Genomic DNA, 26,528 nt, shown 5'->3' with positions numbered 1-26,528 from the left:
CTCATTCGGCCTACCCAACCTGCCTAACTACTTAGATAGTTCAGGGTAGTTTGTGGCCCACAAACGTGGGGAACCATCATTGTAAGGGCGTGATCATCATGTAAACCATGAGGTATAAGTTATCAGCTCAGCCATTGGACATTTTTTATTCTTCCCTACCATACAATCTTGGATAATTAAGTACACAAAGAAGCCTCCAACCCCCAAAGTATAGTGACATCCTACAATGGCATCCCTGGAAAACCTCCCTCCTGCTACTTCCCCATCTCTCATCATCACCAACCCCACCACGTCGGAAAGAGAGCGTGCATGGAAAAGTACCCATCTCCAATGGGGTGCAGCCCTGAGTCTAGAGGATTATATCGCCCGAGAATACGACAACATCAATGCACCTCTTGCTCGACATGGCGGCTTGACGAGCTGGATCCTCACCGATGGGACCCTGAAGCCCGACGAGAGGCCCATCCTCTCATCTTGTGAAACCTACAAGAAGAGAGCTATTGTATCTGATACAGGTAGCAACGGAAAAGTGAGGGATGGGACTGCACACGGTGTGGCCAGTGTCTTCACAATCCCCGAGTATCGAAAGAGGGGATATGCCAGGAAGATGATATCTCTCCTCGCTGATGAGCTGCGAAGCAGACAGCAGAAGAATGAAGGAGATGCCGACTTCTCTGTCCTATGGTCTGACGTTGGCCCAGACTTTTACGGAGCTCTTGGATGGAAGGCTTTCAGGAGTACATACCTCGAGTTTCCCGTCAAGGACACTCTGCCCCCTGCCGACCCAGCTGTCAAGCCTCTCACTTTGGACGACGTCCTGGAACTGGCAGCTCGCGACGAGGAGATTGTCCGAGAAAAGGTTGCATCATCAACCTCTGCTGTCAGTGCCGCTGTCATTCCTGATGCAGACGCCATTGGATGGCATATGAACCGCGTGGACTTCATGTGTAACCGCATATTCTCGCGCAAGCCTGCAATTCGAGGTGCCTTGTATACTCCACCTGAGGCCCCCAACTCGAGAATCTGGGCAAGCTGGACTTGCAGCTTCTATGGTGGACGTGACCAGCCTGCGAAGAACATCGTCCGCATTCTTCGTCTGACAAACGAGGATGAGAACATTTCAGATGATACCCTTGCCAAAGGAATCGAAGCCATCGCCGGTCTTGCACAGAAAGAGGCCAAGGAGTGGTTGTGCTCCAAAGTAGAACTATGGAACCCCGAGGAGCGTGTCAAACGAGCCACGGAAAGCATCCAGTCATTGGGTGCTAAATACGTCGTCAGAGATTCCGAGCACCTCTCAAGCATGAATTGGTTCGGAAAGGACCCCAACCAAGAGGTCGAATGGATTGCGAACGAACGATTTGCTTGGTGCTAGTTTATCAAGCTTGATCGGAAAAAGTTCATGACCAACAAATAGAGCAAAACGACCAGACAACCAAACTTAGACCAGTGAGATTTCTATAAATATAGTCTCTACGATCTATATTCTTTTCTAGTTCTTACAAATTCCGTGACCGGCCCCTTTCCGTTTTCATGATATAATCACATTCTTATCAAGCCGTAAACAATCACACTGGTGTATCATAAGCATACCAGTCCAACGCCTTCCCGCTCCCTGACTTAGAAAATCCATTCAACTCCTTTAGTAGCTTCGTCCGAACATGGTCCACTTGTCGGCCTTGCCCTCGCACTCAGGGTTAAGACACTTGGTCTCACCGACGACAATACCCTCAGGCTGCTCGAAAGGAACACATAGACTCTTCATTCCCATGGTGGGGAGCTTCTCGTTATCGGGGACATCAGGCTGCTCCTCCCGAGTAGTAAGCTCCTTGATGCGGTCCTCACACTTGGGAGCACCGCAGAAAGGAATGAGAACAACGTTCTTGTTGTCCAGGGCTGGAAGAACATCTTCCCACTTGGTGATTTGAAGGCGGTGCTCGCGGAAAGACTTCTCGGCCTTATTGTACATATCACTCTGGATAGTCTCGAGGAGCTCGGGGACCTTGGTGGCGACATCGGTGATGGCAATTTCTCCCTTCTCACCAGTGTCTCGTCGAGCGGTGCTGATAACGCCCTTGGCAGCGTCCTTGGGGCCGAATTCGACACGCAGAGGAACACCCTTTAACTCCCAATCGTTGAACTTCCAGGCAGGAGTGTAGCCCTCTCGCCAATCAGCTGTGACACGAACACCAGCCTTCTTAAGATTGGCTCGGATCTCTTCGACCTGATCCTCGTGCTTCTTCTTCTCCTCAGGGGTTGTCTTCTTGTTGATTCCGACAGGGACAATAACGACCTGTGTCTTGGCAACACGGGGAGGAAGGACCAATCCCTTATCGTCACCATGAATCATGACCATGACACCAATGACTCGAGTGGAGAGGCCCCACGAGTTTTGCCAGACATGGATGTGAGAGCCCTGCTTCTGAGGGTCCTCAACGGTGATGTCAAACATCTTGCTGAAGTTCTGGCCTAAGGCGTGAGAAGTAGCACCCTGGATACCACGGCCGTTAGAAGGAATGTAACCCTCGACAGTGGTAGTATAGTAACCACCAGCAAACTTCTCGTTCTCAGTCTTGCGACCTCGGACCACAGGTACAGCAAGGAGCTTCTCGTAAACACCAGCATAGAGCTCAAGAATCTCCAACACCTCAGCACCAGCAAGCTCCTCGGTCAAATGAGCAGTGTGACCCTCTTGCCAGAGGAACTCTCGGGTTCGGAGGAAAGGGGTTGTCTGCTTGGCCTCCCATCGGACGACTGAGTTCCACTGGTTCAGGCGGAGGGGAAGATCTCGGTGACTACGAATCCACTTGGAATAGTAGGGGTACATGACGGCCTCGGAGGTGGGACGGACAGCGACAGGAACTTCGAGGTCCTTGTCACCACTACAACGATATTAGTTAGCTGGAGATCCGGTGGGGGAACATTATTTAAGTTGAACTGCTTACGCTTTAGTGACCCAAGCAAGCTCGGGGGCAAAACCTTCAACGTGGTCCTTCTCCTTCTCGAGAGACTTGGAAGACAGGAACATGGGGAAATTGGTCTCGTCAACGCCCATCTCCTCAATGTGACCTTGGAACCACTTTCGGATCTCATTCCAAATGTGCATGGAAAGAGGGCGGAGAACAAAGAAACCAGAGATCTCGGTGTAGTATTCGACCATCTCAGCCTTGAGGACGACCTCCTGGTACCATTGTGGGAAGTTGTCGGCCTTAGACACGGTGATACCAATGATCTCGTCTGCCTTCTTTCCACCGACGACAGGGAGATTAGTCTGCTTAGCAGCCTTGGCAGCCTTATCAGCAGCAAGGCGAGCTTGCTTCTCGGCCTTCTTCAAGGCGCTCTTGGACTGTTCGGCGGCGCCCTCCATTTTGGTATAAGTGTCGATCGTTGACCGGAAGTTGTTGAAAGAGATTGATTGAGGGATGCGGAAGCTTTAAGACAACCGAACAGTGGCTTACGCGCCTTTAAAGAATACGAGAAGCTGGGGAACGACGTTATCCTCGAGGAATGAAGAAGGAGAAGTTTCGGGGTGTGAGTCGAAGTAAACGTTGGTTGTGACTTGTGCCCCGCAGTCGAGGGAGAGTCAAACGGGAAGGAGGGGCACGGCACCGCTAGAAACCTAGCCCAAAATTCAGGCCCAATGCCCTATTAGCCAATGATAACAGCGGTTGCTCAGCTGCAAGGACGGCCGATAACGCGGCAGGGGATGATTTTGGGGTCTAGGGGTCCGTGCTCCTTCTGTCAAATGCCCTGACCTCCAGCTACGGGTGGCCATCCGGCCTGTAACGCACAGCGCAACTGCGATGAACAAGGAGCGGTAGCGCACGTTTCAGTCGGCGCCGGAACAACGATTGCCTCCGACAAAAAAGTCCAGTCGAGGGGCATAATGGAGCTTCACAGCTTCTACGGTAGCCTGCTGGTAGAATTTCCTGACTCCATCTCTACGACCTCGTTGACGCCACTACATTTCTACGTCGACGATAACCATAGCTGGCAGTTATGGCTTCCATGTTTGAGCAGCCCAGAAACGGCACCCTTTTCCTGGGTGGCCAGAAGATCTCCGGATCTGATATTAGAGACCAGAACGGTATGTCTATATTGTCCCGCCTTTTGCTATCTGTTAGGGGGAAGTGGGGGAAGGGACGTTTGAGCATAGTTGATGTTGGTATTTCACATAACGATCATACATGCTAACAAAATAACAGTACTTGCCACACAGGCTATTGCCAATGTCGTTAAGAGTTCTTTTGGCCCCAGCGGCCTCGACAAGATGATGGTGGACGATATCGGTGTATGCAATCTATCCTTCGTCCTGCGGTCGACCGTATCTCATATTTCAATTTAGGATGTTACTGTCACAAACGACGGCGCTACAATTCTCAGCCTTCTCGATGTCGAGCACCCTGCCGGAAAGATTCTCGTTGATCTTGCGCAACAACAAGACAAGGAGGTCGGTGACGGAACCACCTCTGTCGTTCTGATCGCTGCCGAACTGCTACGTCGCGGAAACGAGCTCATGAGGAACCGGATACACCCTACCACTATCATTACTGGATACCGACTCGCCCTACGAGAGGCCATCAAGTACCTGAACGAGAATGTTAGCATCAAGGTTGAGGATCTTGGCCGCGAATCGCTCATCAACATTGCCAAGACATCCATGTCCAGCAAGATTATTGGAGCCGACTCAGAGTTCTTCTCCAACATGGTCGTCGATGCTATGCAGGCTGTCAAGTCCACCAACAACCGAAACGAGACCAAGTACCCTGTCAAGGCTGTCAACATTCTCAAGGCCCATGGCAAGAGCACTCTTGAATCCGTCCTCGTTAAGGGTTACGCCTTGAACTGTACTGTCGCCTCGCAGGCTATGCCCACACGAATTCAGGACGCCAAGATTGCAATCTTGGACATGAACCTGCAGAAGGAGCGTATGAAGCTTGGTGTTCAGATTACTATTGACGACCCTCAACAACTTGAACAGATCCGAGCTCGCGAGGCGGGCATGGTTCTTGACCGAGTGGAGATGATTCTCAAGGCCGGTGCCAACGTTATCCTCACAACAAAGGGTATTGACGACTTGGTTCTTAAGACTTTTGTCGAGAAGGGTGCTATGGGTGTTCGAAGATGTAAGAAGGAGGATCTCCGACGAATTGCACGAGCTACTGGCGCTACCATGCTCAGCACACTCTCTGACCTTAACGGTGATGAGAAGTTCGACCCCTCATACCTTGGATACGCCGAGGAGGTTGTCCAAGAGCGCATTTCTGACGACGAGTGCATCCTTGTCAAGGGTACCAAGGCACACTCTTCCGCATCTTGCATTCTCCGTGGCCCCAACGACTTTACACTCGACGAGATGGAGCGATCCGTCCACGACTCATTGTGCGCTGTAAAGCGTACTCTTGAAAGCGGTAGCATCGTTCCCGGCGGTGGTGCTGTCGAGACAGCTCTTCACATCTACCTTGAGGAGTTTGCTGGTACCGTTGGCTCCCGAGAGCAGCTTGCCATCGGCGAGTTTGCTCAGTCTCTTCTTGTTATTCCCAAGACCCTGGCCGTCAACGCCGCCAAGGACGCCGCAGAGCTTACCGCTCAGCTTCGATCAAGGCACGCCCTGTCGCAGCGTATCCAAGAGGGCGACGGCAGTGAGGATGAGAAGACCATTGCACGAAAGAAGGGCTACAAAAACTACGGCCTGGATCTCACCAAGGGCAAGGTCGTAGACGAGATCAAGATCGGTGTCCTGGAGCCTAGCATGAGCAAGGTCCGACAGCTGAAGAGTGCCGTTGAGGCTTGCATCAGCATCATGCGTATCGATACTCTGATCAAGTTGGATCCCGAGCAAAGGGAGGATGATGGACACGGTCACTAAGACGACTAATGAGCTCGGACTGAACCAATAGAGTCAAAAGCTTGTTATGTCCGTTGACGACTGAATGTATTTTTTGAGGATTGTGTGGTGATGGTATCAAGTCAATGATATTGAGATGTATAGAAAAGTATCACTGTGGCATATCCAATTGGATTTGTTGAGATATCCCAAGTAAATACTGTAGAATAAACAGTTACAATAGTCACCATTGTATTGTCACCCCATCATGAAGAGGCAATCCGTGTTATACCAGGATCAGTTATACCTGGTCGGCCGCTGTGGTCCCATATAGTACACTATAGATCTAAGCAGTATCAGGTAATTTTACATATCGTTCAAAGATTTATCAATATTTGTAAGATCCAATGTCGGATAATTGCGTTTTCCTGGTTCACATAATAATCGATGCCTTGGTTTTTGAACACAATGAAATTCAATTAGTACACCGTCTCGCATGCGAGCACGCATCTTGCACTCTCCTGCTCTTTCCTTCAACCCTGGCTTTGAACCTGTCGACTGAATTTTTTCCTAGGACGTTTTATTTTTATACAAATGGACAAAGAAGGCCACGTCTAAGAAAACAGCAAACTCGAACCCACCCAGGGGTCTCGGTGTGGGCATGCGTATGTGTTGTGGTCCTCGCTCCGCCCGCCAGTCTAATGCACTTCCCTCCCCTTATTCGTTTCTCCGTTATAAAGATTTACTCTTACATCGTTCGCTTAGCCGATGACAAGCTTGCCCTCCTCAGGGAAATCGTACTCGGGAATCTCGAGGTTGAGAGGGGCGGGTCCCTTTCTTATTCGGCCGGAGATGTCGTAGTGAGAACCGTGGCAAGGGCAGAACCAACCGCCGTAGTCACCAGCCTCGCCAATGGGCACACAACCCAAGTGGGTGCAGACACCTGGGATGGTCAGTATACAAATTCCGAAATGCTATCCATCGATGTTGTATTCACGTACCCAACATGACAAGCCACTCAGGCTGTCTGGCACGGGCGCTGTCCTCCTCGGGATCTCGGAGAGAAGAGATGTTGACCTTGTTGGCCTGGTCGATCTCGTCCTGGGTTCGGTGTCGGATGAAGACGGGCTTGCCTCGCCACTTAATGATAACCTGGAAACCGTTCAGCAATGTTGACCCCGTTATCCTAGACCATATCCCAACTAACGTTCTTGCCCTCGGGGATAGAGGCAAGGTCAACCTCGACCTTGGCCATGGCCAGAACGTCGGCGGAAGCGGACATGTTGACCAGGAACTCTGTCATCCATCATCAGTAACCATCAATTGGCCAGGCCCGATGCCCTGCCGGCAAGATGCAACACCAATTGCAGCCCAATGGCAAGACATCGAGTCTTGGACCGGATTTCAACCCACCCTGAACTGTGCTCTTGGCACCAGCAGCACTGACGGCACCGAGAGCGCCAACCATGAAGTACGAGTAGAGCTTGTTCTTGCCCTCGCTGCCAGTAGAGACGTACTTTCCGAAATCGGGGATCTGGGAGCCCTTGGACTCTCCTTGGAACTTGAAGGGGCTGGAGTATCCAGAGGCGGACGCGCTGTCGGTACGAACGGCGGTGGTGCTGAGGGCGCGGACGGCGGGAGCAACGGGCTTAGCAGCCGCGCGCAGGCAGAGACGAGAAGCGGTCGCGAGGGTCGCCATCGTGAGGGATCGTGGGGTGTGGCGTTGCGAGGTGAGGTCGTCGAAGGGAAGGTTGAGGTCTTTTCCTTGGTAGTAATCGGCTGATGATGCTTTGCCGAAAGTTTTGGCTATAAAATGTGGCCTCAGGCTTCCAGATTGACTCGAGCTCGGAAATTGAAGACTCACTATTGGTCCGGTCACTTTCGGGTGGGGTTTCCGATCTATCCCGGGCATATGGGTTCCTTTTTCGCCTCGACATCTTCCAGGTTTCTTAGTGATATAGATATAGATAACATCAATTACTATGACGATATACCGTTCTCAATTATTCATTTCAATCAGCAGATGAACTGGTCTTTGATTTATTAGGACATTATTTTACCATATTAAGCCAAATATCGTCTCTTCGTTATCTACCTATATGACTTGATGGTTTCTGACCAATCATCCTTGACCCGTTTGTCCTTCATTTAGCTTAGCATTGGATTCATGGAGAACAACCCAGGAGGCAGATCAGGGTAGTATCAAGTCGTTGATCTATTAGAGATAATAACTTAATGCATCCGTCTCAGCTCTTCGATCAGGTTCCGCATGTCTTCAACAGTCGGCCCAAGTCCGTCACAGACCAGCTGTTGTTGCTCTTCGTCCATGTCTAAGAACCTCTCGATCATCTCTCCGTCTATAAAGCGATAAGGACCTTCGCTCTCTCTGTTGTCGTTGCGGAAAGAACGCCACAGCTTGAATTCAACGTTGCCTAAAGCAAGAACAAACTCTTCCATCCTGGACTGGAATGTCATCAATAGATCCTGATATTGAGACGCAATATCGCCATAAAGGTACAGCGAGCCTTCAGCCTGGTAGATGTTAGTCTGAGGTTCTTGCCCACAGGGGTGAAAAGACTACTCACCGATGCAAGGAATGCTCGAGGATGCACTATGTTATTCTCTGCTGCTGGAACATTGAGCTTTCGAATACGATTGATTTGTTCCCCAATGCCCATCTCACTTGTGATTTCCAATCGGTGGCGGTCTTGTTCTGTCGGCGCATCCACATTTCGTTGAAGAACAACAAGATTGCCTCGAGAATCCGCCTCTAGCCACCTTTCCCCTTCGATATGACAGACTGCAGTGGTCCAGAGTGACTCGAAATGCCTTGCTCGTTCTTGTAGTTGCGCTTTGTTGCCGTCCTGTGCCGGAATGAATTCAACCAAAGACAGTGATTGCATTAGATCGCCTACACCGATCATATTTCCTGATACATCTATATCAATAGGAATAGCAGCTGGACGGTAAGCAGCAAGTTTTTGCAGTGAACCAGAGCTGCTTGTCTCCTGTGAGAAGCTGTACACCACAACTGTCTTGGACAGCCCAGCTACGATGTTGTCTCCAATCATCCCTAAGCAGCGGCAAGGGCCTTTTAGATTATGGGATACGATCTGGTACACTTGACGATTTGCGTCAACACCAAGGACCAGGATACGTCCGAGGGTGCCACTTGGATCTTCCACTCCGCCATCGCTGATAAAACTTGTACCAACGATGAACCTCTCGGTTGGGGTTCCACCAACATCAGGTAGCTCGGCTCGGATAACACACTCCACGAGTTCCAAAGTACTTGAACCATTCAAAGGGAATGGCGATCCAAGTTCTTTAAAGACTATCTCGTCAACAAGCCTGAATGAACTTGTAACAACTTCCTCATTGTTGACCAATTCTCTTCTAATAGAGCCCAGGCCAAAGGCTTTGAGTCCTGGAGAGTATGCCACTCGCCTGACAGTCTCATTAAAAGGGAGGGGCTTCACATGGGTCAGACGCTCCCGATCAACATGACAAATCCTAATATGCTGGTCTGTCGACAGAACCACAGAGTCCGGGAAAGCATGAGAGTTAAAGGGCGCAACAAAAGTGGCATCGTCGGCGGTTGTGGCCGAGAATATGACTCGCCCCTCCGAACTATAGATGAGACTTGCATGCTCAGTGGTCACAAATACATTTGACGTGCCATCTTCTTGGGGGAGTATGTGAAGGCGAGCCGGGTTGCTACCCAATGTCACACTCTTGCGACCAGAGACGGAGAAACCTTTGGTAGACACATTGAAGGTGACGACATTTCCATCCTCCATTGCAACTAAAAGCGTTGGGCCCGAAATGTCAGGGGGATGTAGTTGAACAAGCGCGACATCACGCGGGACTGTGGCGCTATCTTCGGTCTGCCTCATAGACTCTCCGTGTAGAGGCTTTAGTGAAGCCATGTCGATTAGTGATATTTGACCTGAAGACCACCAGCCTACTACTCCAAGATCTGGGGAATCTCTGGCAGCATGAATACATGATATCTGGTCAGGTTGCGAAGTATCGCTGTCGTTGATTTGTTGTGCATTGACTGCCAAATTCTCTAGTAGATTCAATGAAACAAGAGAGGTTCCGTCAACCGACAGCAAAGCCCATTTGCTGTTCGCCGATGCTCTTGTGATTATTTTCCCACTTGGTACATCCCACTTGCTGATTGTTGTGCCGCCCTCAGGGTCGAGTAAGACAACCGACTTGGGTGTGATCTGAAGTAGTTGTCCGCTGGAAAGGTTTGATGCCAGCAGCGTCTCCCTATCCAACGACATCCCCTGATAGGAGTAAACCTCTTCAATGCCTCCTTCAGGGTCAAAACTGAGAATTCTTGTTTCGGTGATGGACGACACAACCAAAGTATCGATCATGTCAGAGCCATAAGAGTGAAGAGTGAACAAGCCCCTGGTTCCCTCTAACTCATCAAGAACACCCCTGTCTTCAAGACCGACACCACTTCGAATACTTCGCAGAGTACCATCATGGTACGCACCACAACCTGCTACAATTCTTGACTGGCCAGACGAGAAGACATTACCAGCCTGCGTATCACCTTCCCGATTACCCATGTCCATGATGGCGAAGTCCAGGATTGGGGCGTTGTTTAAGAAAGTTTGCACCAACATGACTGTTTTGGTTTCGATATTGATCTGGTAAAGCTGGGAATCGCCGTGATGAGAAGCAACAAAAAGAGTCCCATCGCCAAGGTAAACCAGGCTGGATGCTCTCGAAGTGATGACAGGAGAATTGCCATATTCAAATGGTTCGAGGACCATACCTATCACGACAACGCCGGTTGGTTCTAGATTCGTCCGAATGGTCAATAGGTCGAGTCGTCCATAGTCGTCTGCTAACAAATAACGGGTGCTGTCGTATTCTGCCCAGGCTACGAAGATTCTGGGATCCTTCAGACCTGCGGACACACTCCTGTGAGTTTGGCCATCGTAATATGTAAGGAGAGTCTCTCCGATAACGAGAAGACCACCTAAGTGTGGTTTGGCTCCCTCCTTATTTCGTACATGATAGCGCTTTTCTTCATCCAAGGGGACGGGAATAAGCATGGAGGCGTAGGGGTCGGGAATCTCGACGTCGAGTTCCCTGTCTTTATGTGGATCGAACTTGGACACTGTGTTTCCCTTGTCGTCATGAGTTAACCTATATATGACCAGCCGAGTTTCTTCCTGATCCATTTGTGTTTTGTATAGGAATGCGATGGTTGGATGGTTAGTGTAGCTGTAGGTGAAAGTGCTCGCTTTCATGAACAACTCGGTGAGTCTGACTTGGTCAAGCACTTCCAATTTGTTGGTAGAGCCCTTGCGTGTAGGAAGTTTAAAGACATTCAGTACTCCTTCCCAAAGATGCATTGCTAAGAACCGTCCAGTCGGATCTACTAGACATTTGTTTTGGCTTTGCGACTGGCGCATGTATGGCTCTGCCAAATCCTCAATCACTCGCTCGATGGTTTCCAATTGCTTTGTTGCGTCGTTCCAGATCAAATTGAAATATTGGAGCCTGTCGGTTCCAACGAACAGCAGGTCGGTCTCAGATCCTTTAGGTCGTAAACGTTGTAACATCGATATTGTGCCATGGACAAGCTTTGTCTGTTGGCATACCAGCCCTTCCTCTGTGAGGCGCCATATCTCGAGTCGATTCGCTTTGCTGTGAAACCTCAATCAGCACTGGCTCGAAGCGTCATCGAAGGTGTTGGAGCTCTTACGCTACAATCAAATCATCGATATCGGGATCAAGCACATTAGCTCGAAGCGCATGGCGGATGCTTGTGGCGCGATGGATAGGCGCAACGTATGCCATGGCTGTCGAATTGTCAACGAGCGATAAAGTATGAAGAGGAGAGAGATCAACGTCTGTTATGGTTTGATCTTCGATGAAGAGCTACAAAAGCTCCAGGCATGGAAGGGTGCGGTTAGATGCATCACTAGCCCCCGGAGTTAGCACGGATTACAGCGGACGTAGTGGGGTTTTTATTGACCCGGCAGGAACCTAGGAAATGGATCTCCATGTCTTAGGCACTATCCGTACAACCCACCCGTTATCATGGGAGCATGCTTCAATTTTATATCTACCTTCTTATCAGGTAGATTTACAGATATAGGTAACAAAGACGAGAGCCTCAATGACCCAAAATGTTCCGGTTCTTCCTAAGTATAAGTCATCCATAGCTCTATACTGCATGTAGGGCTCACTCAAACAGCAATGGTGTTGTTTCTATGGATCGCACTTGCCTATTGCGCATAATGGTCACTGACATGTTACAAGTGCCCATGAAAGGAGGCAGGAGCAGAAGGCATGCAATCGCTAAGATTTGCTCTTACACCTGAAATTCAAACACGTCAATTCGGAAGCCTCAACTTCGTCTCTCATGTATTATTCTCCTTTGGCTTGATGGCAAGCCCGTCAGCCCTCAAACATGAATACATCTACAGTATCGACTATTAAAGACCGTTCTGTCATTGACTATGGTCTTGGCCATGGCCTTCTTTGCGATCATCAAGGTGCACCGTATAGGTTTCGAGATCAAATTCGCCAACTTCAAAAGATTGCGGAACCAAACCAGCCGAGTGGGATTGTCGAACAAGCAGGTCTTACTATAGCACACCTGCCTCGTCCCAAGATCCTCTTTGATCCACCTATCAAGCACGAAGACTATCAAGTCCCAGTCGATCCATCTGTCTCGACCTTTTTTGTGTTCCCCTTCTTAGGACGAACAAAACAGTTACGGTTTCCATCTGAATCGCTTGATTTAGGGTATGATACAAGGGGAGAAATTGACCAATATCTAGACGATATACAATCCGCAGGGTCATGCAACATTCTCAAGGCATGGCTACCATTAGCCCAAGTCAGTATTGAAAAGGACGAGGGTCTTGAATTTCCATCCACTGTATCGCGGTGGCAAACATTAGCCGTCCGTGAGATGGAAATTGATGAAATACCAGGTTCAGCACATGATGTGGCATCTACGTACGATCTCGAATTTCTTACGAAAACCTATACACCAACACAGATTAGACAGATCTTTGCTTTAAGAAATGTGAGTGTGCTCAAATTCAATAAGATTCTAAAATAACACTCTTCTAGTATACCAGCGCGTGCTTGAAACCTGTATCTCCTTTGCTGTCTCCGGCATCTGAACCATATAAACCTTTTGTGCCCAAACCTGATGTGGCAGTCATAGATCTGACCTCGGAGCCAAGCAGTCCTATCAATACGACAATTGAAAGGTTGCAGTCAAATGTAGAGAATGACTGCCTCGACCCTCAACCTCCTGGTCTGTCGCACGTATTTAGCTCTCCTCCAACGGCCACAGCAGCTTTCCTTGGCCCGAAATCAAAGAAACTATCCGAACTGAAATTGGACCTGCCATTGCTATCATCGAGTCCTGGATCTAGCTCGAAACCGGATGCTGTGACTGCGGCTTTGATGCCTACTACAACAGATCCTCAGGCGCTATTACAATCTGAAGTTGAACAAGAAGCAATTTTCGAAAACGCGTTTCAAGCCTTCTTAGACAGCAAGCATCATGAGGCAAACCGGCAACTGGAACAGGAGCGATTGAACCCAGCGGATGCTTTGTTACGCTTGCCGATACCTACAGTCGATTTTGACATACCCAATCCTGAATGGAGTAACCATTCTTCAAGCTCAAAAGAACAGTTCAGGTGGCTAGTCCAACAGCTAGCTTCTGCCTTTCATCTCCCATCTTTCGAAGGCCTGAGTCGTCTCGACTCATCACTGAAATGGACGCCCATACCTTTTGGAAGTGGCAGGGTATCATTAACTGAAGCCGCCATACAACTAGACCCTCTGAGTAGAGAGCTACTGCGGTTACAGTCTCCCCATTTATGCAGTCGAGATTATGTAGTTTCACGATCAACGCCAATGATATTTCAAGTCTGGTCAGACGAAGATATTGAGCAAGAAGCTCAATCCAACGAGACCATCTCTCGTCGAGCTCTTCCGGAACACGTTCCTCCCAACAAAAACCACATGTCTCTTAATGTGCCGTCACTGGATGATCTACTAGAGTCACGGCGTCAGACTTTGGAGAGTCAGACTGATGGCAAAGGAAAGAAGCGGCTATTGGCAGACACTAATTTAACTACTGCAAGCAGTTTGTTGTTCAATTTCATGCAACTCCGGCAACCGAAAAGATCCAGAACAAGCAGTGATACTCATCCGTCAAATGTGCAGCCTATACCAAAAACTCTGTCAGGCGGCTCAAACATGTGCAACGCAATTCAAGAAGTTGCACCAAAAGTATTGAAGGAAGCTCCGGCACCTCTCGTGCACATGTCTGGAGAGAAATGCAGTTACATTATCTCAACGGACCTAAGCCGTAACGTCTCATCTTTCATAGAGAGGTCCTGGCCGCTTATTGAGCTTATTGATCGAGACTTCACCCAACATAATACTGTCTGTTGGTCTCCGGGATCAACCCAAAGGAATGAAGTGACCTCACCATTGGCTTTTGAGGCTGATGTGCCTCTATGTCCCGCAGCCGGCTTGATCATGACCACCGTACTTAGAGTGAAACAAAAACCTCTTCCGGGGTCGATCATTCTACCGCCATTTCGTGAGCGCGTCAAGCTTGTGAGTGAGAAATACGAATCTCTCTATATATTAGTGTCGGAGGCAAACACACAGGGCGAGTACGTTGGAACATTAAGTGCTTCCGACATGGCTGGTTATGCGGATTTCGTCCGCTTCACCACCAGTCTTCCAGCTGGCATTTCAACGTATTTGATCTCCGGGGCAGATGAGACACTTTCAAAATGGGCGATGTCTATCATGTCTCGTTACTCCTTAGCGGCTTCTCAGTTTGGACGATTCCTTGACTTTCGTGATAGTCAATGGGTTACATTCTTCCGTCGCGCTGGCTTCAATATCTGTACAGCGCAGGTTTTAACGGGGTTATTGTTGGCCGAGTATGGGCAATTCGGACTCGTACACTTCCTCAATATGAGTGTGAATGAAAGGATATTAAAATATGGACAAATCATGGGAGGCAAGAGAATACTGATTAATGTATCAAGCGTTGTGGACAAAGGATGGATGTAGCCAGTACCCAGCAAACTACCCGAGACTAAACTATAACACATCAGTTGTTCAAATAGCGAGCCTCCCTTGGCTAAACTTTTACTACTTTTACTTCATACATCTATCGTTCGATGCTGGCAAATATTTTACGTAACGACACTTGGTCGACTTAGGGTAAGTATCGCGAGCTTGATCTCTCATTGAAGAATCCCAAGTATCACATCGCAGCACAACAGATTTCTGCCCACCGAGCCCAGTGCGATGGTTTCTATTGCCCCATGATCATGCTTACCGTCTACGTTTCTACATCTAAAAAAAATTGTCTGAGATTTCGATTGAGGGCCCGATACCGCTGCCAAAACAGAAATATCCCAGATTCCTTCAGCACACTTCCCACATAGGGCGTGGTAGCATTCGCGAAGGCAAAATACCCTGTGAAGTCTTCAAACCAACATAGACGACTCGGCGTGATGGGTTTGTGAGGTTAACGGAGCGGGACTGGATACCATAATAGTCGGAGATGGTGTGTGTAAGCCAGCGCCTAAAGGTTGTTAATAGCTAATCCCATCTCATCACAGGAATACTAACTTGAAGGCGGCACTCTCATCATTACCAAAAGAGTCAAACAGCATGCCCGAGTCGACTGTCTCCTGGGACACCTCACGGTGTGCATGTTTCCATGTCGCCTTCTTCTCTCTCAGCTCCCGCATTGCGCCATTCCTACCGACAAACACAATCTCCTCGTCATCTGAGTCCATCTGCTCAGCTGCGCTATCACTTTCCTCAGCAGCCTCAGCGTTAGGTGTAGTGGCTACCCGTTGACTAGCCAGGTATTGACGCACAGGCTCTTCCAAAGATCGCACCCAACTGCGTACCACAGGACTGCGCTTGGTGGCTTCGCGCAAGTCGCGAGGTACCTCGCCAGCACCAAGGCCAGTAGCGTTACCTGACTTGAGCTGTTGCTTCTTCCGCTCGGCTTGGAGTCGAGCAGTCTTATCCTCAACGCGCTGGCGCACGCCACGATCCCAAAATTGAGCAAGCTGATAGGGCACTTGGTGGACAGTATGCGTGGGGTGGACTTCGTAATCGGAAGGCAGAGGAGGCTGAACGTTGGGAACGTGCATCAAACGGTCTGGCAAATGGAGTCATCGATCAGTATAAGGATACGTGAGAGAACGCAGATCAACGCAGATCAACGCGTGGACTGCATCATCGACAACAGCGGCATACCATTTTCCCAGCGACGACGCTGGCGACTTCCCTCCTTGCCCTTTTGAACTAGATCGCGCGTTCTCTGGCTGTCCCTCCTGGAAAGAGGGCGCTTTGGAATAGACGTGGGCACCTCACGCTCGTCAAAGCCGACGTTGCGCTCAAGAGATTTAGGTTGAGCTTTGACGGCTTCATCAATGGGGATGGCGAGAGGGATACCAGTTCCACGTGCGACAGGGGAGACATTGAGGGATTGTAGAGCCGAGATAGTCCAAGCATCGATATCGATTGAAGAGTTCTTGACTGGCGTAGGAGGCGACTGAACCTGGATAGTAGCCAGAGGAGGGTTTGTCGCAGTAGGGGTTGGAGTGGTTGTGGTCGGTTGCTGTTCGGGTGGCGGGACGGATCTGTAGATAGCCATGTTGATAAGAACCGCGGGGAAGCGTTGATAGGAAAGGATAAGAATACTATCGAACTCTTCGAGGGTAACACTATGTTTCTAGGTCAATGTTAAGAACGACAATGGCAATTCAAGTAGGAAAGAAGAATCTGATCGAGGGATCTAGGGCTTCAGGATGGAAGGAAGAAGAAGGAATGACTCCGACAAGAGGATGGGATGGGATGGTTATCGGATCGACGCCACTGGATTGGATGCTCTCGGCTCTCAGAGCCAGGGGCCCCTCCCCTCCATCTCATGGATGGCAATCGAGACGTTCATGACACCAAGTGATTCATCCAACATGATTAAATGAAAGTAACCAATCAGAAGCCGACCGCATCCCACAGGGGGCAAAGCTCAGGACTAAGGCTCCCGCATTTGCAGGCGATGCGAGTCACCCGTCCTCCGCGGAGTGGGTGGGTTCTCTGGGCCCGTTAGGTTAGGGTCAGCATAGGGCCCAGTTGCTGCGCTGTGCTGCGACAGAGTGATGATGATACACTCAGGTTTGTTTGGCACAGTGTTTCGTTCTATTGTGAAATCTCAAAATAGGCAGTCGAAGATCCCCATGACCTAAGAATCCTGATTAGTAGAGAGCTACCATGATCCTATCATTTCGCGTCCGTGGGTAGATGAGGAATGCAATATTGTAAAATAAAAAAATATGCTTTGGAACCTGGCGCCGGCCTCGAGTCATCAAGGTCCCCACACATGCTTATGAAAAGGATGACTCCGTTGAGTCAAAGTTGGATGTCGCGGGCGTAAAAATAGCCGAGAATATACATATAAAATTCTAAAAGATACAATATGTAATCCTAGGTAGCACTAAAATATCATTAAGAGACTCGGATAATCCTGGTATATCATATGCTCGCTGTTGATCCCAAACTCGTCTTGTTGTCTAAGATAGATAATTTAAAACAAAGTATTTCACGACTGTTCAGTGCCGTCGTATGTCCTGTGGGGGTTGCCGATACCACCGGGTTTTAGCAGCGGTTGGTTTTCCCTCTGAATGGCGCGCTCTTCGCGCTCTCGGATATCGTCCAAGTCTTCCTCTGTTTCTGCGTATCGCTCAGGGTGGCCAGTGAAGGGGCCTGGAAGACCACGCTCCCAGCCTTCAGAGTAGGTTCGACTGCCTGGTGGTGGCCTTCGAGGGGCGCTCGAATATTCCACAGGCGAATGAGGCGCGCTGTCAATATGACCGTTAACGCGGCCACCACGCTGCCGGGCCATATATTCGTAATAGACACCCATGAAGAGGACCGCTCCCTGCATGGATGCAGTAATCAAATAAATGAACCAGGTGCTCCAGCCCTCCCATCCAAGTCTGGCAAACAGGCTTCCGGCAAAGAGAAAACCACCTGGAGTCTGAATGCACATCATGGGGATGCTGAGACTTCCAACATGCTTCAGATGGTAAGTCATCCAGATCTGGGGTACGTATTGTATGGCAGCCAAAACTGTGGCCATGACGCCCAAGAAGTTGGCCCAGAAGACAAGATGACCGGGGAGTGCAATAAAGAATACCCCTGTCAGGATAATCACAATGAGGCCGTGAAGGACACAAAGTAGTCCCACCATGACAGCAGTCTGCCATTTGGGTGCATCTCCACGCAGGTCCTCTGCAGGAACATTGGCTTGTCTATATCGAAAGAAAATAAGAAAAAGAACGAGACTATTCACTGGTTAGCTGGAGAAATAGGCAGGGTCAAGTGTGAGGCTGACATGAGACTGAAGCAAACCCATTGAGCACCGAGCTGGGCAACACCAAGAAGACCAGCCGCGCATTCAAATTTGCCGAGCTCTTTGCAACATCCTATGGCGGCACGGGACGGCGGAACAGTAAGAATGTTTGCAAAACCAGCGGTAGCAGATGTGGTTCCTAAAAGTACGAAATAGGGAGAAATGCCTTCGGAAGTGCCTCGGGAGATGATGCGATAGTGCTGAGGAAGATAGGAGACAAGAATACCAAGCAGGAGGACGCTGTAATATCAATTAGTACCAAGGATTACTGGGCAAATTTCGAGAGAGTTGCGCAATCATACATGGACACGACGAGTTCAAGATATGAGGGCGTCTTGAGACGATCGCATTGGTCGTTTTCTGAGGTGAAGACGTCCATGGTTGATTTTGGACGAAGTGCTCAAAGGCAGCTTCGGAAGATGATGAGCTGAGCGTGGAGTTGGCTCAGCGGTCGTTGCGAGAGAGCTGGGAAATGGTCACGCGGAATCACGAGATCAGATGAATGGTCGCCAGGGTCCGGTCCCTTCCAGGAGCTTTGCCTAACGCTTTGGTTTGAGCACGGGCTGGTGCTGGTGCTGATGTGGAGAGGACGTTGCGCGCCCTGCGTTGCTGGGGAGTGACGTATGATGTTATTTGAGTTGGTGTCTTATGGTTCTGTCACCGTACTAAGACATGAATAGCGACGAAATTCGCCAGGCAAGATTTGGCCGAGAAACTGTGCCAATATTTCTGTCAGCTTTACCTCAGGTGCTGTGACCCACCTGGTGAGGCTGTTTCGCGGGGAGGGGGCAGCCCAAACAACCAGGTACGAGAGGTACTAACTGTAATGTATTGATTGACTGGAAGAAGTCAGACGAGGAATACGAGGTTGGTTATATACCCTTCTTTTGGCGAGTTGGCTTCATGAGATCATGATTGGCGGGAGAAGCAATTGTTGAGACAGTAGAAGTGCAAGGTTTCAAGATACGGGGTATCTTGGTATGTGATGGAATGTGAGAGCTGGTGTTAGGGGGGATGGAAGAAGAGTTGGAAGGAAGAGAGAAAGGAAGTCGGAGAATTGATTTAATATCGACAACTAAAAGGATGGGGTAATGATAGACGGCGGGTTGGATGTCAAGACACTTACCGATAGTGCCTTCCTTCTACTACCAGCCTAAGAAGCGGGTAGCTCAAAGCAGTAACTTTCAAGCAGCAGCTCTGACCTCAGGGTATTAGAAAAATTGGCCGCTGGAAGCATAAGAGACGAAATTAGTGGGCCACTCTATGCTCCTTAGACTATAGGTCTTAGACTATTTATTTCTGTAACCTAAGACTTAGGAAGTCATTTTTTCTGCTACCCACTAGCCTCAGTCGTTCCTGCCTAGGGGTGCAAATGCAATGCGGGACAGCAAGTACCTATAGGCAGCTTGTGATGTTACCATCCACCAATTGCCAGTACCAGGTAGATGAGCAACAAAACTCCCCATTACGCTTTACAATCCACGTGCTGATTCGATAATGCCTGGAAGCTTAATTGAATGACCTTAAGATATAGTGAACTATACGCTGGCAGATAGAGTATTCTCAACATATGTCTCTTCCCATAAGACGGTGTCCAAACATCGCCAAGGCGGAAACCGGCGATCGTGAGCTGCCTTTTTGGTGTCATTACCCACTGGACCCTGCAGCAAGATACTTGTTTGGATGTGGGAGGCCGCTCAGAGGTCCTTCCTTTGTCTGCCGGCTCTTGGCGCCAACGCACATGACGTTGCTATGAGGATAGACGGTGACATTCAGTTGGCGAGCAAAGTTCCCCCAATGGTTTGACGATGGCCTCACTTATTTGATCAACAGAGACCAAAACGACAGGAAATGTAACGTGGGGGACCTCTAACGTTTCAAGATCCAGCTGAAGATTAGTCTTGGATCATGATAAGCGTGTAAGTGATATGATATGCAGAGATTAAGGTGGAGGATCCACTTTGAGTTCCTCTATTTTCTACGTCCATCATCATCTCGCAACATTCAACCACAACTTATAACATGGATGAGCTCAAGCCGGCAATTGAGCCAGCTCCGTCATATCCAGAGCCGCAGCTGAGAGATCTACAGGAGCAGGCGCAACATGAAACGACAGCACCATCATTAAACCTCGTCGCTGAAAACGCATTTGTTCGGTCTCGAGATGACATAGACAACAACAAGCAATCTCATTCAGCGAATATCAAGCAGGATTATTACACATCAGTCCAATGGACAGCTGACGGGACATCACTCCTAGTCTCTTCTGCGCTCAACTCAATTTCCACCTTTGTTCTTCCTGAAGATCTGCTCGACCCATCAGCTTCTCGTCCGCGACGTCTTGAGTCGCAATCTACAATAACCCTCCCTGAGCCTTCCCAAACAGCCGCCGCAGCTCCCTTCTACTCTCTAGCGGAACCAAGCTCACAAACTGTACTCGTTGGTTGTCGCGATCATCCTATTCAGTTATACCACCTCTTTCCTCCAGATGATGATTTCGCGTCGCGCTCTGCCCCACTTGCTTCGTATAAGTTAATACGTCGCGAAACGGAGGAGTACATTACGCCTTCGTCTCTTCTCTGGGAAGGCTCCGGGACTCATTTCCTTGTTGGATCGACAAATCGTCTTGATCATTTTGACATGACACGCCCAGGTTCAGATGGCCCAGTGCTTACAATACCCACCATCCCCTCCAAACGCCATATCTCAAAGGGCAGTGGTGTTGGTATGAAGGGTACCGTCGCTGCTCTAGCATCTTCGCCTGTGGATGGTAATGGAAACTCTGTTATCGCAGCGGGAACATGGACGCGATGGATGGGACTATACGACGTCCATCGGTCAGACAAGGTCGTTGCTAATTGGCCCCTTCCACGCTCAGACGACATAGAGGGAGGTATTGGAGGGCAAGGTATTGTTCAAGTCCGCTGGAGCCCGTGTGGTCGCTACCTCATCATCAGCGAGCGTCACGCCTCTGGCATGATCGTATATGATATCCGCGGCACAGGCGAACTCCTCTGCACCCTTCGAGGACGAAGCGCACCCACGCAGCAGAAGATGTCAGTAGATGTCTTCGCAGGTAATCCTTATGCCGAGTTCCCATCCTTTGAAGTCTGGGCAGGGAACCATGATGGAGGCGTTGCAGTTTGGGAAGGCGTTGGCAGTCAGATTGGTGTTATAGACCCCTCGTGGAGTTGGAAGCCCCATGACGCGCCAGTCGGGAGCACAGCTCTACATTCGAGCGGTTCTGTTGTTGCGACATGCTCGGGAGGATGGGGATTCGGGGAGGCATCTGAAGCTCAGTCAGTCTTTGATGAATCCAGTGTCAAGATCTGGTCGATAGGAGCTTGATATAACTCATCAGGTAGGTTGAACGATATAATGCAGCTAACTAAAATGAGGTAAGTACATGAATGTACCACCGAGAATGGTGTTGTTGAGACGTCGCAAGATATATGAGCTTCTGCATGCTGGCCGACATCTGTCCATGTACTTTGTAAAGAGCATTCATTCACATTTGAAGAGTCGATAAAAGTTTTAGTCAATAACGCTTGGTTTTTTGTATCATAACTATCTACCAATGAACCCAATATTTCATGGCCGTGTGGCCATCATATTTCGTTATCACCCAAGCGCAAGTCCATCTATCCACCAGACTTGAACCGCTCATTACAGTCCTTCTTTATGATAAAACAACCCCGGATATCAACTCCCCGTGCTGGTCCAACAAACGCCGTAATAATTCCCTTGTGAAACCACAACCATGGCCATCACCACAACCTATATATGTACCGTCTTCCTCTTTTTCCTGCGTCGTATTGTACAAAATTAAAACCATCCAGGCCCACGATTCTGTTGCCATAATGGCCCCCCTCCATCGCGACGGGGTCCGGGATATGGTTGAACAGGACTGCTTACATGACCTGTCGTGCTAATAGCCATTCCTGGTCGCGGTTCTTCTTCGCTGATACGTCCCAGACCGGAATTGTAACCGTGCTGAAAGTCGTCGTCTCTCGTCAACGGCACCTCGTCGTGTTCCATCTGCGAACCTCCGACAGCCCCCGCCGAGTAACCGTAATTGGACTGGGGATCCCAAGGCTCCGCGTAAGGTCCGTCGTGGTCAACAATTGGGTTCATGCTCCGCTGGTCAGTTACGGGGACCGGTGGGGGCGGGGCCATTTTATCGGCTTCCTGCATAGGGGGCACCGGAGCGAAACTATGGTTATTCTCTAACGGTGGACTAGGAATATGTTATGTTAGCTTGTTGTTAAAGAAAAAAAAACTTTGAAAAGGGTCACTGATGGGGACACTTACCCAATACGCTGCACTTGCGGTTTCACGCCAGGTCCCTGGCGCGTATTTCCCTTCTTACGCTTCCAGAGCCAGACTCCGAGGACGATGAGGGCTACGAGCGCAGCCACGGCACTGATAGTCCCACCGATAATGGCGCCCGTGTTCCGCGAGTTGTTATCGCCGTCAGTGTCGGGAGCTGAAGCTCCAGAAGAGGCAGATTCGTCAGAATCGGTGGCTGAAGGATCCGCGGTACCAGAAGTCCCACTTGCACTGTCGGTTTCGGTTTCGGTCTCTGATGCTGTTGAAGTTTCTGATTCTGTTGTTGATGCTTCTGTTGTCGATTCTGATGACTCTACTGTAGATGTTTCTGTGGACTCCGTAGTTGCACTCCCTGTCGTGGATGCCCCTGTGCTTGAGGAAACGGTATCGGACGTTCTTCGCCTCGTCCCTAGTGTCGTGGGTTCGGCCAGTGAGGTTACCGGGTCTGTCAGGGGAACGTTCAAGCTAGTAAGTCTAATAGCGCTCTTGCCTGAAGCCGTAGCCACCACGTTTGTCGCCAAACCAGATGTTGAACCACACCCATATTGAAAAAAGCCTCCCTCAAAGCTATTTCTGTAGCACGAATCATCTCCTCGACACGTGAATACGTATGGATTCAATTCTGTTTGTGGTCCACTGCCCGCATCCACGCAATCTGTAAACACACCCTGTGTGCAAGATCCTCCATCGGGACAGCACCCCACCGCATCGTGATCGACATCAACCACACAATGCGAGCCTGCAGAACAAGTCGCAGGCAGTCCGGGATCACCTCCTATGTAACCACAGATTGTGTTGAATTGTCGTCGCTGTAAGAATGAGTCGTCGGGCGCAAGCGTTGCGGCGAGTGGGTATGACGCTGCGTTGATCTCATGGAAGGCGACGGTCTTTGTCGGTTGCGGCAGTACATGGCCTGAAGCGAGATTGAAAAAGCTAGAGACGAGAAGAAATGGCGGCAATCGCGCCATCAGATGGGCCGGGGTCATGATTTGTAGTCTCGTGATCCCGATCTCAATTAAACATTGTCTGATTGCTGAATAAGTTGGAATGTATTGGTAGCCGTACTCTGTTCTGTTGATAAAATCGCTGGTGAGTTTCGTTGAAGTCTTGTTGATCGTGCAATTCGAAACTGAAGCAATTAAGAAGGAAGAAACAGGAAGAGGACACCACCCTCTGCGAGAAGAATAGTATGCGCACGGGCAGAGAAAAAAAGACGCAACAAGAAAGGCTTTCGATGAGTAACCAATGATGCAACAAAGGGGGAGAGAAAGAGGTCAAAGAAGGAGGAAGACAGAGCCCTAGACAGAAGGGAAGGGGGGTGGTCCTGTTCTGTCCCTGTCCTGTGCTTGACTTTGCTGGCTGTCTTGTATGTAGCACGAGTAACGGGTTTACGAGCAAGCCAAGTCTGTGCTGTGCCTCTCTGCTTCCGAGTGGATATGAATTAGCTGGCTGTGCAGTTTTGTTCTGAGCTCTAGTAAATAGTAGAGCAGAAGAGAAGATAAACTAGAAGAGACCCTGAACGCGCCCGACTTTAGTTTCGAGACGGTTTTGCTGCTTATAGGCCTTGCTTTTGGGATGGGACTTCGTACCCTGCCCTGCAACTCTATATTGCTTTAGAACGGCTAGATTTTCGCCTTCAAGACGAGATAAGAGCCAGGATCTTGATTTATAGCCCGTATCGTTAGTAGCTCGTTGACGATCTAGCGAACCAGGAATAGGAAATGGGACTTTTAAAGTGCTGGCAGCCAGAGGCGTTGAACCGGGGTCCGGACTGCGACGGTGTCTCCAGGGGCGACCTTGGGGCCAATCAGAAAACAGTAAATGCCCGTTTTGTGAAGATAAAGTGGCTGGGGGTGGCTGGGTATTGGTTGTAAAATCAAGGAAGTTTTCTTGGGCAGGAAACAAGTTGACGGATGCGTTTAGAATTACGTTGTAAAGGTAAAAATGGATAAAGGAGGAGGAGAGGAGGAAAATACGGGATTATTTCTTGAGTGACTACCTAGGTAGGTTGGTAGAGAGTAAACATGAATGAAGCGGCGACAGAGCAACCCGCAAGCGGTTTCTTTGACGTTTGGAATGTAGAAGGGCTTAGTCTAGTCTGGTTTAGCGGCCACGACACTATCACTGACGTCTCTGGGGCCAACGTGGCAGACTGTCTCATCTCATCTCTCTACACCCTCTTGATCATGGGCGATCTTTGTGCATTATTAGTGGCTTATTTGCGTCTCTCTTTTACGCGTTGCCAAGCCTTTGAACACCGCTTTCATTAATTTGATGGCGCTATGCATTGATGAATCAATTTGATCGTGTAAATTTCACTACTATTGTATCGTCCATTACTTGAACCATGGACACTTTATTCCCTTCTGCTACAGTCTATCGAGCTACCTGACGTACAACGCCTCAGCTGACGCCAGGACCGTTTTGCAGTTGTGGCAGTGTTTCACCTTGCGGCTTCTAAATCGGGTATATTAGCAGGATACCTACATACGAATTGTGCACCTTCGACCCGCGTACTTCGCTTATGATTATGGGCATAAAAAAAAACGATTCAATTATTCCTCCACTCTAAGGAATATCGCATGTCGATATCCCATCACACAAAATTCTAGTATGCCAAGCAACATTATCCAGCTAATATCCGACATCCAAGCCAAAACTCCACATCCATCATATGCATTAGAGCAAGCGATCCAATGATTCAACGATTGCACATTCCGCTTACCAACTATACCCTTCAGACGACCTGTCTGCTGCTCCTTGACCGCTTATCAATAGGTAATTCTTCAACTTCTTGGGCACCAGCTTTGCGAGCCTTCTTGGCTTGCTTCTTCTCTTCCTTGAGCGCCTTCTTTTCCTTGCGGGACAACTTGGGAAATTCACTCTCTGGTCCGCGAAGGACAAATCCAGGGTGCATGATGTTGAGCAAGACGAGGGCAATCAAGATCGGTGTAGCATCAAGACCCAGTGGATACTCCTCATGGATAAGAAGCGCATTATGCGCGTTAACACCAGGGCCAAATTCAACTAGGCGGTATACGATTCGAGTCTTGCCATTGTTAACTTGGTAACTCGTAACTGGATAAAGAATACTTACTACAATGAGCAACAGAACAACCACCATGGTCCAGATGAGCCACTTCATGCGTCCCATGCTTCCTCCTTCCAGCTGTCGTAGCTTGAAATAGAAGAAGACAGTGATGCCAGTGAATATAAGGACAACGGCGAGCTGCAGAGCAACTCCAGCCATGTAGACCTTCATTCCAACATCGATCAAATTGCTATCGGCGTCCGTACTAGAAAGCATAATGCCGCCCGAGCCTTGTACAAGGAAGAGAATGACATCTAACCAAACGAAAAGGAGTGTCATGCGAATGGCTTTAATACCTAGGAGTTTTTGAGCAGGCATGCTAAAATATACCATGCGCGCTACCCCCATGTATACAAAGGCATTGATCCCTGAGTATGTTAGCAATTATCTTGTTGTGTTTTGTTAGTACTTACAAAGAGGGGCAAGTAGAAAAAGAATTTGGCCCAAAGTGAGATATGTGATGTTTTGCTGATCTCGACTTCCGAGGGTCTTGAAAGCGAATGCAATTGTTTCCCAAGCTGCACCCATGATGGCTACCCAGCAGAATCTCTATAGAGCTGTTAGAAATCCTAAATGTATTAATCTGTTATTTCGATACACACCTTTTTGAAGAGAATCGCCTGGACCAGATGGGCTGTGGTAGTTAGGCCGAAGAGTACGCAGAAAGCAAGATTGGCAGCAAAACTGGGATCGAAGAAGTAGTTGGAGTTGCATGCATCAACTGGAACACGGCCATACTTCCCGGGTACTGCAGTTGTACAGGTAGCCATTGCTGAAGATTCCGTGGCAGAAGCCTCCATAAGAGTTACGGTAGACAT

At 49.2% G+C, this 26,528-nt stretch overlaps 11 protein-coding genes across 11 annotated transcripts; 4 read left to right on the top strand and 7 right to left on the bottom strand.

Moving 5' to 3' along the window:
* Positions 1–226: 226 nt before the first annotated feature.
* Positions 227–1,375, top strand: FPOAC1_008438 (uncharacterized protein; the record flags this gene model as incomplete). Its single annotated transcript, XM_044852880.1, has 1 exon — positions 227–1,375. The coding sequence occupies one exon, from the start codon at positions 227–229 to the stop codon at positions 1,373–1,375; it is 1,149 nt and encodes a 382-aa protein (XP_044705550.1).
* A 267-nt stretch (positions 1,376–1,642) lies between these two features.
* On the bottom strand, positions 1,643–3,367 carry FPOAC1_008437 (uncharacterized protein; the record flags this gene model as incomplete). Its single annotated transcript, XM_044852879.1, has 2 exons — positions 1,643–2,882; positions 2,946–3,367. The coding sequence occupies 2 exons, from the start codon at positions 3,365–3,367 to the stop codon at positions 1,643–1,645; spliced, it is 1,662 nt and encodes a 553-aa protein (XP_044705549.1).
* Positions 3,368–3,999: 632 nt separating this feature from the next.
* CCT1 (T-complex protein 1 subunit alpha) lies at positions 4,000–5,869 on the top strand (the record flags this gene model as incomplete). Its single annotated transcript, XM_044852878.1, has 3 exons — positions 4,000–4,087; positions 4,206–4,291; positions 4,346–5,869. The coding sequence occupies 3 exons, from the start codon at positions 4,000–4,002 to the stop codon at positions 5,867–5,869; spliced, it is 1,698 nt and encodes a 565-aa protein (XP_044705548.1).
* A 719-nt stretch (positions 5,870–6,588) lies between these two features.
* On the bottom strand, positions 6,589–7,526 carry FPOAC1_008435 (uncharacterized protein; the record flags this gene model as incomplete). Its single annotated transcript, XM_044852877.1, has 4 exons — positions 6,589–6,770; positions 6,829–6,979; positions 7,035–7,123; positions 7,241–7,526. The coding sequence occupies 4 exons, from the start codon at positions 7,524–7,526 to the stop codon at positions 6,589–6,591; spliced, it is 708 nt and encodes a 235-aa protein (XP_044705547.1).
* Positions 7,527–8,059: 533 nt separating this feature from the next.
* FPOAC1_008434 (uncharacterized protein) lies at positions 8,060–11,656 on the bottom strand (the record flags this gene model as incomplete). Its single annotated transcript, XM_044852876.1, has 3 exons — positions 8,060–8,359; positions 8,413–11,503; positions 11,562–11,656. The coding sequence occupies 3 exons, from the start codon at positions 11,654–11,656 to the stop codon at positions 8,060–8,062; spliced, it is 3,486 nt and encodes a 1,161-aa protein (XP_044705546.1).
* A 616-nt stretch (positions 11,657–12,272) lies between these two features.
* FPOAC1_008433 (uncharacterized protein) lies at positions 12,273–14,923 on the top strand (the record flags this gene model as incomplete). The annotated part of the gene is made up of 2 exons (XM_044852875.1): positions 12,273–12,896; positions 12,944–14,923. The coding sequence occupies 2 exons, from the start codon at positions 12,273–12,275 to the stop codon at positions 14,921–14,923; spliced, it is 2,604 nt and encodes an 867-aa protein (XP_044705545.1).
* Positions 14,924–15,283: 360 nt separating this feature from the next.
* FPOAC1_008432 (uncharacterized protein) lies at positions 15,284–16,532 on the bottom strand (the record flags this gene model as incomplete). Its single annotated transcript, XM_044852874.1, has 3 exons — positions 15,284–15,443; positions 15,491–16,034; positions 16,133–16,532. The coding sequence occupies 3 exons, from the start codon at positions 16,530–16,532 to the stop codon at positions 15,284–15,286; spliced, it is 1,104 nt and encodes a 367-aa protein (XP_044705544.1).
* A 945-nt stretch (positions 16,533–17,477) lies between these two features.
* Positions 17,478–18,669, bottom strand: FPOAC1_008431 (uncharacterized protein; the record flags this gene model as incomplete). The annotated part of the gene is made up of 3 exons (XM_044852873.1): positions 17,478–18,222; positions 18,273–18,530; positions 18,593–18,669. 3 exons carry the CDS (start codon positions 18,667–18,669, stop codon positions 17,478–17,480), a joined length of 1,080 nt encoding a protein of 359 aa, XP_044705543.1.
* A 1,643-nt stretch (positions 18,670–20,312) lies between these two features.
* On the top strand, positions 20,313–21,638 carry FPOAC1_008430 (uncharacterized protein; the record flags this gene model as incomplete). The annotated part of the gene is made up of 1 exon (XM_044852872.1): positions 20,313–21,638. The coding sequence occupies one exon, from the start codon at positions 20,313–20,315 to the stop codon at positions 21,636–21,638; it is 1,326 nt and encodes a 441-aa protein (XP_044705542.1).
* A 477-nt stretch (positions 21,639–22,115) lies between these two features.
* Positions 22,116–23,605, bottom strand: FPOAC1_008429 (uncharacterized protein; the record flags this gene model as incomplete). The annotated part of the gene is made up of 3 exons (XM_044852871.1): positions 22,116–22,527; positions 22,602–22,890; positions 23,287–23,605. The coding sequence occupies 3 exons, from the start codon at positions 23,603–23,605 to the stop codon at positions 22,116–22,118; spliced, it is 1,020 nt and encodes a 339-aa protein (XP_044705541.1).
* A 1,751-nt stretch (positions 23,606–25,356) lies between these two features.
* On the bottom strand, positions 25,357–26,528 carry FPOAC1_008428 (uncharacterized protein; the record flags this gene model as incomplete). The annotated part of the gene is made up of 4 exons (XM_044852870.1): positions 25,357–25,668; positions 25,717–26,078; positions 26,124–26,259; positions 26,313–26,528. The coding sequence occupies 4 exons, from the start codon at positions 26,526–26,528 to the stop codon at positions 25,357–25,359; spliced, it is 1,026 nt and encodes a 341-aa protein (XP_044705540.1).

The sequence above is a fragment of the Fusarium poae genome, chromosome 3 (genome assembly GCF_019609905.1).
Source record: "Fusarium poae strain DAOMC 252244 chromosome 3, whole genome shotgun sequence".
NCBI classification, from domain to species: Eukaryota; Fungi; Ascomycota; class Sordariomycetes; order Hypocreales; family Nectriaceae; genus Fusarium; species Fusarium poae.
The sequence above is the reverse complement of the archived record's forward strand: the minus strand, read 5'-3'. Positions and strand labels throughout refer to the sequence as shown.